At 36.0% G+C, this 15,955-nt stretch overlaps 3 protein-coding genes across 6 annotated transcripts; 1 reads left to right on the top strand and 2 right to left on the bottom strand.

Moving 5' to 3' along the window:
* Nucleotides 1-5,500: 5,500 nt before the first annotated feature.
* On the top strand, nucleotides 5,501-7,094 carry LOC7469390 (uncharacterized). 4 transcript variants are annotated; one of them, XM_024585013.2, is made up of 5 exons: nucleotides 5,501-5,899; nucleotides 6,076-6,291; nucleotides 6,380-6,494; nucleotides 6,609-6,663; nucleotides 6,782-7,094. In XM_024585013.2, exons 2-5 carry the CDS (start codon nucleotides 6,106-6,108, stop codon nucleotides 6,984-6,986), a joined length of 561 nt encoding a protein of 186 aa, XP_024440781.1. In that variant the 5' UTR covers nucleotides 5,501-5,899; nucleotides 6,076-6,105; the 3' UTR covers nucleotides 6,987-7,094. The 4 variants fall into 4 exon arrangements, with proteins under 4 accessions (XP_024440781.1, XP_024440780.1, XP_052302927.1 ...); XM_052446967.1 differs by having other exon boundaries at nucleotides 5,505-5,899; nucleotides 6,380-6,476; XM_024585012.2 differs by having other exon boundaries at nucleotides 5,502-6,291.
* A 336-nt stretch (nucleotides 7,095-7,430) lies between these two features.
* Nucleotides 7,431-10,087, bottom strand: LOC7469389 (WD-40 repeat-containing protein MSI1). The gene is made up of 6 exons (XM_002320545.4): nucleotides 9,482-10,087; nucleotides 9,071-9,397; nucleotides 8,790-8,942; nucleotides 8,272-8,396; nucleotides 8,014-8,109; nucleotides 7,431-7,856 (listed from the first exon to the last, which is right to left on the bottom strand). The coding sequence occupies exons 1-6, from the start codon at nucleotides 9,824-9,826 to the stop codon at nucleotides 7,628-7,630; spliced, it is 1,275 nt and encodes a 424-aa protein (XP_002320581.1). The 5' UTR covers nucleotides 9,827-10,087; the 3' UTR covers nucleotides 7,431-7,627.
* Nucleotides 10,088-10,599: 512 nt separating this feature from the next.
* Nucleotides 10,600-14,943, bottom strand: LOC7469388 (ribose-phosphate pyrophosphokinase 1). The gene is made up of 9 exons (XM_002320544.4): nucleotides 14,716-14,943; nucleotides 14,346-14,531; nucleotides 14,002-14,250; nucleotides 13,773-13,916; nucleotides 13,400-13,567; nucleotides 13,029-13,098; nucleotides 12,107-12,188; nucleotides 11,417-11,576; nucleotides 10,600-10,960 (listed from the first exon to the last, which is right to left on the bottom strand). The coding sequence occupies exons 1-9, from the start codon at nucleotides 14,821-14,823 to the stop codon at nucleotides 10,922-10,924; spliced, it is 1,206 nt and encodes a 401-aa protein (XP_002320580.1). The 5' UTR covers nucleotides 14,824-14,943; the 3' UTR covers nucleotides 10,600-10,921.
* Between the last annotated feature and the right edge of the window lie 1,012 nt (nucleotides 14,944-15,955).

Raw genomic sequence — 15,955 nt, 5'->3', positions numbered from 1 at the left:
TCATCATCATCATCATCATCATTATTATTATTTATAATTTATATAGTTAACCTCCTTGTGGTTCGACCCCAGTCTTGCCAGGTTATTTATTACTTCGACACTCCTGCACTTGGGATAAGACATCAAACTTTTGGTCGTGTCAGCTACTCTCATCAAACATTTGCATCCCATTTTCTCTAATGATCTCAACAATATCTTATCCTCAATCGGCCTCACTACATTGGCAGTTTTGGTTCGTTTTTGGTTTAGTTTTCGAGCCAGACCATGTCTTTGGTTCGGTTTATGGTCGGGCCAAATATCTTAGGTCAACCCAGTTGAGTCAACTCGGTCGAATCAAAATTGGGTCAAAGTTTAAGACCCTGTTTGGCTGGCAACATTTTTTCTAGAGGTTGTTTTTTGTTTAAGGGTGTATTTGACAAACACCCCCTATGCCTATTTTGACAGTTTTGGTTTTTTTTTTTTTTAATAAGTGAGTTTTTTCCAAATATGATCTTACATAAATAAATAATAAAAAAAATAATTTTTGCTTGTTGCTTATGATTCAATCCTTACAAAAATTACATTTTAAAAAAGGAGGGTAAAATGTTTTTTTATAGCATTGTTTTAGAAAATTTATGTGCATTTTTTTTTAATTTACAATAAGTTTATAAAATTTCTTAAGGTTTGGCATTTATTTCAGTAACCCAAAAAAATTTTAATTCTTGAAAATTAATATTAATATTCAGGTATAAATGTTGGACCTATCAGTAGACTAGTATTTAAGTACTAAGAGTTGATTAAAAAATTCTCATAATTATTTTGGATATTCACCAATTTTAATTGGGATTATTTTTCACCACAATATACGAGTTGTGGAAAACATTTTCTCCTTCTAGGATAGGTGAACCCTGTCAGGACATCTACATGGATTATTCCTATAAGAATTTACCTGGACATACAAGCTTATAATAAATTTGAAATGTTATATTTATTCATGAGTGTATATCTTTGTTCTGATCCATAGATGAACTACCGATTAGGAAACCATCAACACCTATAAACTATATCCAAACCATATAATGCAATTTACCTCAGTTAAGGTGCGCTAGGGGTGCTCATACATTTCCTATCCACAACCAATACATTATCCTAGAATTTCAGATAAGACCAGTCTATATGGATCTCCTAGTGACTCTGAACCAAACAGCTAAGAGGCGACTCCTTATTCCCAATACCACAACATCGCGTGCACACATGCAACAACAAACAATCTAAAAAGAAGTAAGGTTCTTCTCATGACAATCAAGAAGGAAAGGGGCAACTTTCTCTTAATCGCTTCCAGATAATAATTTTTTGAAGCATGGAATGATTTTCTTAAAATTTGTAAGGTCAAAAAATCTCAAAAGGTCACTAAAAGCATAGTGAACATTGTACAAAGGCCTACATGCTGGCTTAAATAGGTTAGAAGCCAAACAGCTGAAAGGATTCAAGAATTTGATTAAAATAGGGGGGTATATTTCAAGACAAGTAAAATGCATACATAAACATTATAAGCATATTTGCAGGAGTTTTCAAGGAAGATTCCTCGAAAGCAAACGAAAAGGTTCAACAAATTTGAACCATTAAGAATTCAATCTAAGGATGACTAAAAGTGCATGGACAAAATAAAATTTGAACCATCTTGGAAAAAGGGAGGTCAAAGTCCTCATAAGAAGATCCAAAATACCATCGTTCATGAAAAATCTTAGATATTTTTCAAACCACGGGCAGGTGTAAAGACCATGGGTAGGTACTCGATCAAAAACCACAGGTAGGTTACCTAAACACAAACAATGAGCACGTCACCTGATCAGAGACCACAGGCAGGTCACCCGATTAGAGACCACGGGCAAGTTACCAGAACAAAAACCACAGCCAGGTCACCCAATCATAAACCACAGGCAAGTCACCCAATCATAAACCATAGGCAATTCACCCAATCAGAGACCATTTGTGATAAATCCTAGATATTTTTCACATCACGAGCAGGTCACTCAAACACAGACCATTTTATCTTCGAGTTTGTCACTCTTTAAAATGACTAGATCTTTGAGACGACCGCTTTATAAAACCATCTCTTGATTTTTATCTCAACTTGGGAAAACTTTCATACATTTTCTTTTCTTTACAAACTTACTTTCTAAATTCCCTTACAATATTTTATATTGTTAGTATTGTAAAGAGGGGGGCAACTATCATAACCCGATTTTTTACTCTCATTTTCTTACTTGTTTAAAAAAAATCCAAAAAATAGCAAAACAAAACAATAAAAAATCCAAAAAAATATATTTTGATGTATTTGCATCGTTTATGTCATTTTTAGTGTCTTTTCAAAATAATTAAGAAATCAAAAATTTACTTTCGATGCGTTCGGTTTTTAACACACTCACTTCAAAATCATTAATCAATTTCATAGAGTCGATGTTGACATTATTGTTTTTTTTAAATATAAAAAAAAATTAGAAAGGGGGAATAAAAATGCAAAGGAAGAAAAATGAAGGACCAGAGTAATTTTTTAGTTGTTTGAGAACCAAGCAATTGGAAAGAAAATCACAAATTATTTTTCCTATTTATAGGTGGTTGTACCACATAAGAAGGAGGGGAATTTTGAGGGAGGCCATTACAATAAAAAAAACTAAAAGAAAATACAAAAAAAAAACAGAGAACTCTCTCCAGCTTACACACTCTCCCAAAAGTAATACACAAAAAAACCCTAAACCCATTATTTCTAAACTCAATCGTCAGCCACGGTCCTACCCTCTCTTCGGTAGTAACTAACTGCAAAAAATTAAGCTCAATAGCCATCAGCACGGTAACATCTTTTCCCTTTCCCAAATCCACGCCATTCAGCTCATAATCTCATCTCCCAACAAGGACCCATTTTCTTCTCATTTTCCAACAACCTCCCTCAACTTTCCCTCCTCTCCACAACATCAGCACAACCCCTCTTTTTCATTATCAAGCTCACCACTCAACAACTCCTTTATTTTTAGGCTAGACGAGTATTATCGCCTTTAAGCACAAGCCAAAAATAACCATCTTCCTCAAACTTTCCTCAATCCCTAACATACCAACCACTAGAACCAAAGAACCACCACCTTAGCCAAGAGTCCAATCTCCCCTCCCCACGAGCAGTCCCCACATCAACGACCACAACTCTAGCCTCTCTTTACCATGACCCAACCACGCAATGTTAATCACATAAGCCCAGCATCACCAATTGCTACACCTAGTTATAGTCCTTAGCCTCTCCTCAAGTTCCTCATAATTAGCGCCCCATTAACAACCTTCAACTCAACAACCAAAACCAGCCTTTCTTCCATCATCAACCATGACTTCACTTCCCAAAGAAAACATATACAATTGTGACCCTCGGCCACCCATTTTGGCCCAAACCATAACCACGGCCATTAGCTTCTTTTCTTTTGTTTCCTACGCTGCCTTTTCTTCTTCTTCCTCAGCCACAATAAATTACAACATCTCCATCAAACACTTGCAGTAGGAGCACCAAAACCGAGAAAGGAGAGGGGCAAGAGTTTGGAAGTTTTGGAAAGCCAGATCCCTCTCCTCATAGAGTGTGAAGGAGCACTGTCGGTGTAGGAGAAAAGAGGAGGCAAAGAAGCTTCAAATCCAATAGCTCATGCTCCTCCAGCAGCGGCGATGTATAAAGCCACGTGCTGGAAATTGTGGTGGCGCATGGATACACGCACCACCACTATTCCAGCAGACCTTCAACCTCGATTCGAGTAGCTCCTGGACACGCTGAACACCTTGGAAGGTCAATTCATAACCTCAAATTATTTTTTGATCAAATTGCTAAAATATTGTGAAATTTAGGACAAAATGCTTATTATTGTGTATAAATTTTGGATTGTTTGGATATTATTTGATTTGAATTGATGTATGTTTTTTATTTGATATGTTTTGTTGAATTGCGATTTCTTTTGTTGTGATTGCCCTTTGAACATTAAATGTTAGTGCATAATTTATATTGGGGTTTGTGTTGATTTATTAGAATCAGAATGAAATTTGAACAAAGTTTATGAAATTAACAAGATTCATGTGAGTTTTTGGTGTTGTTTAGTTTCAAGTTGATGAACGATAATTCATCTTTAATTGATATCGTGGTTAAAATAGCTTGATTAAAATGTATTTTTGTGTTTTTCCAAACATGGCCTTTGTTTAATTTTAATAAATTTTCAAAATCTTTAAAAGATCATTTTGCAATTAATTTTGACTTCCCCACATTTTTTAACCTCTCATATTTTATATCTAAAATTGTGACCTATAGGTAAGATGTTTTTTCGGTATTAAATAAATCAATTTCTTTCCATAAAAAACAAAAACAAATCTTTCATTCAAAAATGCAACTTTATTTTAAATTGCATATGGCTAAATCTCTCAAAAATTAAAAAAAATCACATTTGCATAAATAATATTAAAAAAATTACAAGGCGTGATTTAACATCTTTAAATACAAAAATTCATAAACAAATAATAGTTTTGTTGATAAATTTGCATATATTTTTGGATTTAATAACCAATTTATTAAAGTCATGAGAACTAAGTTTATATTTCAAAAATACCAAAAAAATATTTTGTTTCTTTTAATATACGGGACTATGAACTTATACGTAAGATGTATTCTCGATATTGAATAAAAATACACTTTCTTTTATTTTTACATTTATTACTTTAGAATAGTTAGGTTTTAACCTGATAAGATAAAAACCTCTTTACTCCTTACCAATGATGACTTTTCTTAAATCTTAAACAGACAAACGGTTAAAAAACACAACAATACTTTATTTTATATCGGACAAAAAAACAATAGAGTTTACCTTAAGTAAGATGTATTAAAGATGATATATCATCTCTATATACAATCAGTCTCTTTATCTAGACTCTGAGACTAGTTAGGATTCCTAATAATCAAAATACAAGATGGTGACTCCATTCTTTTTTTACTGATAAAGATCAAGAATTCTTTATTTTTTCCACCCACTACAAAGATCTCGTTTTGATAAGACAATCACCGCAATACCGTACACGTGTGATAGATTGCATCAAGAAACTAGCCTGGTTTCTTTCTGAACCTAGCACATTTCCTTTCTTGCAACATACCATACCATGAAGAAAATATCAACTATATATTAATTAGCTAGTACTTTGTGCATATATACCAATAGATATAAACAAAAACACAAACATGATTATGAGAATGGAATGCAAAATTAACAAACCCAAATAATCTGAATGAGAAAGAGAAGGATTCCATAGATACTAGCAACCAATTTAGACAAGATGTATATTTTTAGAATATTGTTTTTAGTGTCGATTTTAAGAGAAATTACTATAGTAAATTAGAAGGTCTTTTCTGTAATTTAATTTTTATTATTTTGTAGCAATTGAATTCTATTTATAATTTAAATTAATATCTCTTCATATTCTAAACTAAAGAATTGATTATTTGGTTCCAAACAATTCCATTCCAAACGTTGCAAGAAAACTAAACCGTTAGAGAAACAAAGGGAAACCTTGTACTGTTATGTATCTGAGGGGATATTATGAACGGGCTTCTGCAACCAATACCTTATCAACAAGCGAAAGATCAGTGTCAGCTTTTACATTCTGAGTTCATTTGGCTTGAAGCCAGCAATGTAATCGGTTCCTTCCCTGCGTTCCCCTCCCTCTCCAACTCTGTGTCATGAGCCACCGGTTTACTCTGTCCTGATACTCCCTCGGCTTGATTGTGTCCATCAATCCCTTCTGTAGCCCGTTTGCTTCTCGTTTTGGCTTTCGTCAAGTGGAATCAGTCTGCAGATACTGGGTTTTCTTAAGGGATGGGGGAGGGATTTTGTAAGTTATTAGGGTTTAAGAGGTAATTTTGTGTTTAGGGCTTTCGTTTCCTTTTTTTTCTTTTTATACCATTTGTTAGTTATATAGATCCCAAAAAGAAAAGGATTTTTTTTTCAAGTAAGGTAAATTAATACAGAATCAATTATGATAAATTAAAAAAAAAAATTATCAATATGTCTGTCTGTCGATGTGCCACAGTGGCAGTAGGTGTAAGTAGATGAAACGATAATGGCAGGGAGCACGGCGGCGGCGACTCTGCTGACGGCTGTCTGGTTGGATCAACTAGAATTGGACAGCGCAAAGAATAGTAAGAAGACAGCGGTTGTTGCAGGAAAAGAAGAAAGTTTTGGTACAAGTAGAAGAAACCCACGCCACCTTTCCCTCACAAAGCCATCTTGGATTGTCAGAACAGAGGTATGTAACTATCAATTTCATTTCCGTTCTTCCCCTTTTCTTCCCATTATAACTCCCTTCACTGCTAATACTTGTATACTTTGGACAGTCAAATGTACGGAAAGAAATAAGGAAGAGGCCAGACCCACCTTGTGAGGTCTGCCATGGAACTGGTAGAGTTGATTGCCCCCATTGTTCTGGACAAGGTGTCAACCAACCTCCCAGTATCTCTCTTTCTTTTTATTCTGATATGATAATGATAATGATAATAATGGTGTTTACTGCCATTTACATGCATTTGATTTAAAATTGGTTGTAACTCTATGTAAATTCTGCAGGCAGGACTAACTGTGTGCATTTAGCAATGCTTCCTGAAGGTGAATGGCCTAAATGGTGAGCTATCAGCAGATTGATTTCTTAAGTGGATTAATGGAATCAGTACTGCTACTGCTGTTAATATATCAAAGTCAACAACTCCATTGTAAAAGCAATTACACTTGTTTTGTTGCAGGTGCAGGACTTGTGGTGGCAGTGGCCTCAGCTACTGCTCCCGTTGCCTTGGAACTGGAGAGTATAGGTATATCATGGGCTTCCACTTCATGATGGCTTCTGATGACACCAAAAACCACCCGCAGCAGCATCAGACACCCGCTAAGAGTACAGCTGCCGGGGGGCCTCTCGACGTAGAAGATTTGGATTCAAACCATGACATCTGAAGATGCAGCAGATAATTTTGGCCAAAGCAGCTTCCAAATTTGCATTCTGTGTTCAGGTTGTGTAAATTTTAGATTTGATATGAAGAAAGCTGCTGTCACTTTAACGAAGAGATTGTTTATCATTTTGTTTCAAATTGCGTTGCGTTAAGCAATGTTTGGCATAAAAAAAAAGTAAACAAAAAAATCATTAAAAATTTATTTTAATTCATTTTAAAACAAAAAAAATAAAAACACCGCACACAGTAGCTTTTTCTAGCATAGCATCGGACGTCCATGAATATATACTATCCTTGGGACACATTGTGTGCTAGGCTTAAGAAGAATCCCACTGGAACTTCTTCTGTTATATGATTTTCTCCAGCAGTAGCTTCATCTTTTAAACCAGATTATGACCTGTGCAACGCCGCAGCAAAGCATCATCCAAACAACGCACAAGCACCCACATTTGCAAAATAAATAAAATAAAAAAGCTATTTATAGGTTATTACACATCAGTTCGGAACAAGGATCGAAAAAAAGCCTCCATACACGGGAGATCTATTGGAGGCTAACCCAAAAAAAAAGGCGACTAAAAAACCAAAAAGATCCTACAAGCACCCGTTGTGTGATTGATAATATACTATTAAAGCCTGGTAAATACACTAGGAATCTTTTGTTGATTCATCTGCTGGTATATCATCTTCATCGTGGTAGATATTCTCTGCCATCTGCCATATTTGAAGGATGTTATCTTCAGCTACACTAGCAACAACCCAATCTTCACATGGGTTCCATGAAAAATCTGATATTTTACTGGTGTGACCACCATGAATGAAAAGCAATTCTGGAGGGCCATCTTCAGCATCCTCTGGTGTCTGCTCATCATCAATCCTGCAAAGGTGTAGCCCCACATTAAACAAAGCAAATGTAGCTCAAAACAATCCTCATGTGGTGTTGGCTTATCCAAATAAAAGCTCACTCAAATCCGGCAACCAGTAAACCTAAGAAATATCAATTAACAGCTCACTGGGTTTTTTCAAAGACAAACCTGCTAAGATCCCAGACCATGAGCCTTCTACCAAGGCAACAAGAAGCTAAGATAGTCTCATTCTTTGGATTCCACCCGACTTGGAAAACCTCCTCCCTGTGTACATCACGGAAAAAATAAAGTACAGAAGATATTAAATAACAAGTTTTGAGGAGATCTGTACATGTATCCATGCTGCAAGTGAGTGCCACTCGTAAACAATACACACCACAGATATATGCCTGGAAGAATAATACAGAATTCCCCAGATATGCTTACTTGTGACAGTTAAATGTATGAAGTGCAGTATTGATCTTCCGTATGTCAAATAACTTGACAGTCTTATCAGTAGACCCCGTTGCCACAACCCATTCATTAAAAGGATTAAAAGCCAAGCAGTTAACCTAAGACAAGAACATAAAAAGAAATCACATCAAATAAAATAAAAAAAAAGAGATATAAGCCTCATGGCATGTCAACACTGGCAAACAGCATGGTTTTTAGAATAAGAATAAAAAAAAACTCATCAGCTTTCAAAGCAACAAAAACTCGCATGTGTATGAGGAATCCTTTTGACAAATACGAGTTCACCTACAATATGTCATACAGAACCTTCTGATTGCAAGGCACAAGTTTTTGAGCAATTAATAGCACAATTACAGATCATTTCACATGGAACATGTCAAGTCACAGGTTTCAGATAGTAGAGTTGCATATGAAGGTAAAAAACCATGTCTTAGCCACTGAACAATTAGTTTATTAATTCACGAAGGAATCACAAAAATGCTATGGCATACCTCACTCTGGTGAGCAACTACGGAATGGACAGGCTTAGTAACAGATGGAGTTCGGAGATCCCATATAAGCAGGTATTGATCATCCCCAACAGAACCAAACAAATGTTCATGTCTCAGATGCCACGCTACATCTTCTACAACACCTTCATGAACCTATAAGACAGTACTTTAAATCATCACACACATTGGCATATCTTTAAAAAAACACAAATTTATGCTTTATTTCTCAATAACTACTCAAAAAGAAACATCATAGTGAACATATGGGCATGCAAACCAACCTTAAAGATTTGCATGGCATCAAGAGACTTATTCTTAGGAGTGGTGTTAATGTCCCACAAGCAAATTTGAGCATCATCAGAACCACTAAGCAAATACCCTTCTTTAAACTTACTCCAAGACAAACCATAGCCTTCAGTGCTGTGACCCCTCAATCTCAAATCAGGAGTACAAGCACCATCAAGAGGCGGCTTAGATGGGTGCTTGCTGTAGTCGAAGACATAAACTTCAGCACTAACAGTCTTGGTAGCTATCATGAATGGGTTTTGCGGCATATACCGCGCCCTATTCACCTCCCCATCATGATTTATTTGCTGAATTATTTGCACCTACAAAATTAAAATCGATCACATCAAATCTGAGAAACAAAATGAAACCAAAATCTTGAAAAGCCACAAAAACAAAAGCAAAACCTTGCCATTGGCGGCGCCAAATCCACCAAAATCGGAGCGATCGTCATCGTAGTGACGGGCGTCGTTTTCGGCGTCGTCAAGAGGAAGCTGGACCTGGGCAAGCATGAGATAGTTAGGCTCGTTCTCGGAGGTGTGAGTGCCAAGAATCATCTTTTGAACGGAGTAGTCCTTGCCAGGAGGCTCCTCGCGATCGGGAAGCCATTCGACTGTGAGAGAAGGCCATTCGAGGGCATGAGTGATGACAAGGTCGTAGAGGAAAGGTGTGTTCTTTTTCCATATCTTGTACTCTTCGTTTATCAATCGTTCTTCTATCTCTCCCCTCATTTCGTCTTCGTCTTTCCCCATCACCCTCTCCTCTTTATTTCTTCAACTTGGATATGATTTGCTACTCTTCTTTTGCTTTCTAGGGTTTCTTTTTGTATTTTAATTTGGGGATTTTTTTTTTTTAGAAAGAGGGTAGAGTTAATTCCCGCCAAGAAAACAAAAGGGATAGACAGATTAAATCAGATTTGGAAAAAGAAAACAAACCCTAGCACCAGCCAGCCCCAGGAGGTTTACCATATCAGTGACGGTGAGGGAGTGAGTGACTGTGTGCTGTCATTTTTTATTTTTGAACTGCGGTCTGGTAAATAAAATGGTGGCTGTAACTGAATGAATTTACGAGCACTGCTGTGTGCTGTCATTTTTTTATTTTTGAACTGCGGTCTGGTAAATAAAAAAAGATAAGTTTACAATTTTTAACTTGTCCTAAAATGATATTTTTGACTTTTTGACCGTCTTGAGTTGAGGATAAAAAGAAAGAAGGAAAAGGAATGCTCAGCTGCTTCCATCATGCAAGCACGGAAGGGGTTTGCTTTCAGTAAATAAACTAGGAATTAGCTCTTCATCAAGCAGCCATGCATTCCGACATCATCCAGCGCAGATTACAATTCATAGGCCTTCACTTAACTGAAAGCACCAAATCGGCGAGCATTGCCAGGTGCAGAAAACACTAACTAACCCAACTGGCACTTGATTTCATCCTGGCGAGTCATTCTCAATTCTCACGAGTATTTTTCCCCGAGCAAGAAACCAATCCATGTTAAATATAGATAACAATGGTGGAGCTGGAGCTTCCATTGATACGAAATCAACTCAACATTGATATACCTTTATGCATACATCATTTATAAAGCAGAAAACTCTTCCAAAAGTCTCTCATCAAAACATTCGGGAGTCAAAACATTCAGGAGTATAAGAAACATTGAAAAAACCTAAACAAGGAATCTAATTCAAGCTACCAAAAATCTGCCAATCAACCCCATGTCCTCCATACAAAACTAAAGATATGACTTCTCTAAACGTAAAGTTGTTTGAGTTTTCTACAATCCAGTAACACTTCCCGAGGACGAATCTAAATTTGGCAGTAGTTCAAGCTGGGAGACACACCATGTAAATTGATCAATCAATGCCCAAGCTGGAATAGGGTTCAATGCCACCCTGACAATGAGAAAAAAACCGAGAATGAATCTAATCTATTGGTACCATTAAGTTATAAATCTATGATCTGAACTCCCCAAACTACAATGACTTGGATAGAACCCTAAAGGAAGAACGACACATGGCAAAATGTGGAGCAATGGCAATAGTTGAGAATCTATCAAAAGAATGGTAAGGATTGTCATTTTAGTTTTTAAATTAAAAAGGAATGGCTTTTTTTCTTAAATCCTTGGTTTTTTTTTATTTCAAACTTCTTGACTACAATTTGAGCTACACTATGTCAGCACCATTCATTCTTCCAGATGCATGCATCGCCAAGAAAAGAATAAAACAAAATCTGCAACACATTGACACCTCATGCAGGAAGAAAAAATGAAAGAATTTCATTGGGGTGGAGTGTTAATTTCACTTGTAATTGATCATATAGATCCAATTTTACTGAAAGATGCTACTCACAGAGCAGTCATCATGGACACGCCATATGGTCTCGCCCAAGAGGTTTGCTACTGACAAGACTGTGAGCTGGGGAAAATAGTTCTGCTCTGACACTGGAATCGTGTTTGTTATGATAACCTCTTGAAAAAGACCACTCGATAACCTCTCAATGGCAGGAGGGCTGCAAACAGAAAAAGGTAGTGAAAATCTGAGCAACAACAATCAGATGCATGGTTAACATGCACAGTTGCAGGTTTGCTGAACATTCGATCATATGCTCTAATAATTGATAAGAGGAAAGTATCTATGATCTACAGAAATCAATTTGACCTATAGAAGTTCTATCTATTGGTTGATAAATATATGGCTGCTGTCAAATCTGGTATATAACTTTGACTTCATTTGTAGTGATCGGAGACCACATGGAGATAGTATGCTAGTGTTACCTGCATATTATCTACATCCAATGCATCATTAGAAATCCAAGCTATCAATGCTTTTCTAATTTCTTAACCCAACACCAATGCTGTCCAAAATGTGCACCAACTGTTTGAGGAGAAAACAATTTTCCTAGGGATAATGCTAGAAATTTAGCTTAATTCTTTTTTACAAAAAACTTTACTAACTGATGTGTCAATCTATTAAAGATATTAGATAATCTTATACTAGCACGCATTACATAGATTAGTGAACTGGATAATATCCAGATACCTGAAAACAGCATGTGTCGTGCATGCATAGACCTCCCTTGCCCCCTCTTGATGTAATAGAGCTGCACCTTTGGTAATAGTTCCTGCAACAAATAGTGCATAGGAAACATTTAACAATGAATAAACAAGAATTTGAAATGTTAGGCAACTAACATAGGGTAAGATCACCAGGAAGAAAAAAAGGCAAGAACAATGGCTATCAGCATCTGATCAAATCAAAGACTAGACTGGTTCAACTGTGAATCAGACTCTTTGCTTATTTGTCGGGACCATGTGAGAAATTGAAGAGGGAAAAAGGTGAAACACCGTAAATTTTCATAACTTTTACACATAAATTACACATTGGCTATTGAATGACCAAATGCACTTTACATTTATACTGTTATAATTATTACCCTCTAGTAACACCTTCGAAATTTATATTTACTTCTGCAACTTTGAGCCTGATTTTGGCACACTATACAGACAAAACTGACTTCAGTAACTTTGACCCTGTCTTTGACACACTATAGCAGACAAAACTGAATTATGGAACAAATACTTAACCAGATAAGATAAAAAAAATCCACCATTTCAAAATACTAGGCACAAAGATACTGTTTTAAGACTGATTTTTAAAGATTTCCTGGATAAGTTACTTTAAATGTTAGATTTATCACTAACAGATCAAAGGTACAATTAGTTTACCAACAGCTGGACCAGTGAAAACCATGACCTCAGCCTTCTGTGAGTCATCTTCATGTGTGGTACTGATAACTTTGACTACAGTATCCTAGTGATGCCGGAAGAAAAGGCAAACTACTATTGTTTATTTTTTTTCCTCTTCCCAAACTACGTCACCTAGGATATAAAGGCATAGCTTCTGCAGCATGCATTTTCCAATACATGATAAGGACAGCAAATAAGATTTGAGCAAAACTCACCAGCTGTGTCAATCATGTCATCTACCATAACTGCAACTTTCCCCTTCACATCACCAATCAAATTCATCACCTGAAAGATGACATTCAGCAGACAGTAACATCATTGCAATCAGGTTGTGTCCGTTTCAACCCCATAAAAAAGGAGGAAATAAAAATAAGGGAACATGATATGGATATTTCAATTCTCAACGCATGAAACAAAGGGAAAAGCAGATGGTGGTAGGAATTAGGGGAGCACTCGATCTTCAACTTTAAAGAGCATGGCTGAACCTAAAAGCATATAAACAGTGCTTCTATCTTTATCTCAATTCTCAATACAACCAGACCATCTTGAAGCATAAGAAAAGAGCAGCATATTTGGCATATTTTACCTCTGCAACATTGTGTCCATGACGTCTTTTATCAACAATGGCTAGAGGTGCATCTGATAATTTCTTGGCAAAAGCACGAGCTCTTGCTACACCTCCAACGTCAGGGGAGACCACCACCAAGTCATCAGAACATATAGTCTTGCTAGCAAGGTAATCGAGTATCACAGGCTGGTGATGCACAAAAGAAAAAACAAATAATTACCATTGAACAGACGATTACAGCAATTAAGGTTTTCATGGCTTTCTCACTGGTCCATACTGACAGCATAACAAGAACTGTTAAAATAATTTCAAAACTCTATATCATACTCCAATAGCTATATCTTGGAATAATGCAATGAAATAGCCGTCGAAGGTAGAGTGGATTCTTTACCTGACCATACACATGATCCACAGGAATGTCAAAATACCCCATGGACTGCCCGGAATGAAGATCACAGGCAAGAACACGATTTGCACCTGCTTCAGTAATCAAATTCGCAACAAGCTTGGCAGCAATAGATTCTCGCCCTTGAGTCTGAAAATCCAGAAAGTTGAAACAATGAATAAAAAATTAACTAAATAACAAGAGTATCTATCGATTCAGCTCCCGGAAGCATTACCTTTCTATCGGCCCTGGCGTAGCCGAAATAAGGAATAACAGCAGTAATATTCTTAGCAGACGCCCTGCGACAAGCATCAATCATAATCAGCAGCTCCATGAGGTTCTCATTGGCAGGAGGACAGGTGGGTTGGACAAGAAAAACATCACAGCCTCTGACACTTTCTTGCAATTGGACATAAATCTCCCCGTCCGCAAAACGCTTAATTTTAATCTTGCCAAGCTCCAAACCCATGTAGCAAGCAATTTCCTATAAAAAAATTATTGGATAAAGATTAACAGCAATAATCATTCCAAGAAGTAAAAGAAAAAAAAACAAGAAGAAGAAGAAGAAGAAGTAATTACCTGAGAGAGAGCAGGATTAGCAGTGCCAGAGAAAATGCGGAGCCTGGTGTCATGTTTGTTGAAAGGTGGAAGAGTGTTATCTAAATGGGAAGTGGCAGTGGAGGATAAATGATGAGCCGAGGTGTTGAGGAGCGGGATGTAAGGCTTGCCGTTGGCAAACTTGATGGGCTCCACCAGATTACACCTCTGATACAGAAAATCAACGCATCAAAAGAGTATTAGTAGCAGTAGCAGCAGCAGTAATCAACACCAAATAAATACAAAAGAAAAGAAAGCAATTATTCCAAGAATTCTTTAAGGGATTAATAGTATGGTAGATCAATCAAGAACTGAGAAAGGGGAAAAGAAAGAAAGAGAAAGAGGAACTTACGACGGCGTGACGGAGAGGGAAGTGAAAGCGGAGGAAGGGGGAGCGGGGGTTGTTGGAGGAGAAAGAAGAAGGAAATGGTGAAGTAGGACACTGAAGCAGTGATGCCATTATTTGCGGAAGCCTTCTTTTTTTCTTTCTTTTTTTCCTCTCTTTCTTTCCAGGTGTATATGCGTGTAGAGAGAGAGAGAGGAAGAGGTTTTATAGTTTCATTAGGTTCTCAGCATTCATTCTGTTGGCTCTCCTCCACCAGTGACTAAATTTTGTCGATCCTCCTTTTTTTTCTTCTTTCTTTTTTCTTTTTTCTTTTTTCTTCATTTCTTTTTTCCGGTTCTTTTAAAATTAAAATGTCATTATTGTATTATAAAAATCACTAAAAAGCATGGCCTTTTCAACGTGGAATAACAATGTTTAGACAGTTAATTGGTATTGTGTTAGTCGTTTTTTAAAAAAAAAATTTATTTGAAAATATATTGAATTAATAATTTTTTATTTTAAAAAATTTATTTTCATATCAACACATTAAACAATATGAAAATAAAAAAAAATTAGTTTAAAAAAAAAAAATTTCAATTTTTTTCAAAAGCGTTTTTAAAACGCAAAAACAAACAGGCTCATGCATGTTGTTTGTTCTTTTTTGTTCAATTTAATTCTCAAGCTTTTATTTTAGGCAATTTGATCCTAATTGAAGACAAATTACTTTTGATTTCTTAAGCAATAGTGGAATTAAAAGAAAAGGGGTCGAGATTTAAAAGGCACCAAATATAAATGCATGTCTAGAGTTTTTGCAAAAAATACATTTAGGTTCTCCATCTTTAAAAACAATATAATTTTTACAATTTAGGTCCCTTTAATTTTAAATATTCAATTTTAGTACAAAAATTAATTTTTATTATTTTTGTCTCCTAGTTAGAGAGAGGAAAGAGAGAGATTGTTATATTCTAGTTAGAGAAAGTCATCGTCCATGCCATTTCTAACCACCAAAATGGTTTTCACAGGTTTTATACGATGAGATGGGGCTTGATAATGGTTATTTAGAGCCTAATGTCATCTAAAAAATAGATTTAAGTAGAGTGTTGTAACCCATTTTTTGGTCCCCACACAAAAATAAAAATAAATATATAAATATATAGCCGGAAGAAATTAGAAAAATAATAAGAGGTTAGAGCGCTCAGGAAAGGATCAGAAAAATTGATTAATGAGGTTCAAAAATATAAGGATTGAAATTTTTTACAGTATATAC

The sequence above is a fragment of the Populus trichocarpa genome, chromosome 14, assembly GCF_000002775.5.
Source record: "Populus trichocarpa isolate Nisqually-1 chromosome 14, P.trichocarpa_v4.1, whole genome shotgun sequence".
Lineage (NCBI taxonomy): Eukaryota > Viridiplantae > Streptophyta > Magnoliopsida > Malpighiales > Salicaceae > Populus > Populus trichocarpa.
This window is presented reverse-complemented; position numbering and strand designations above follow the sequence as displayed.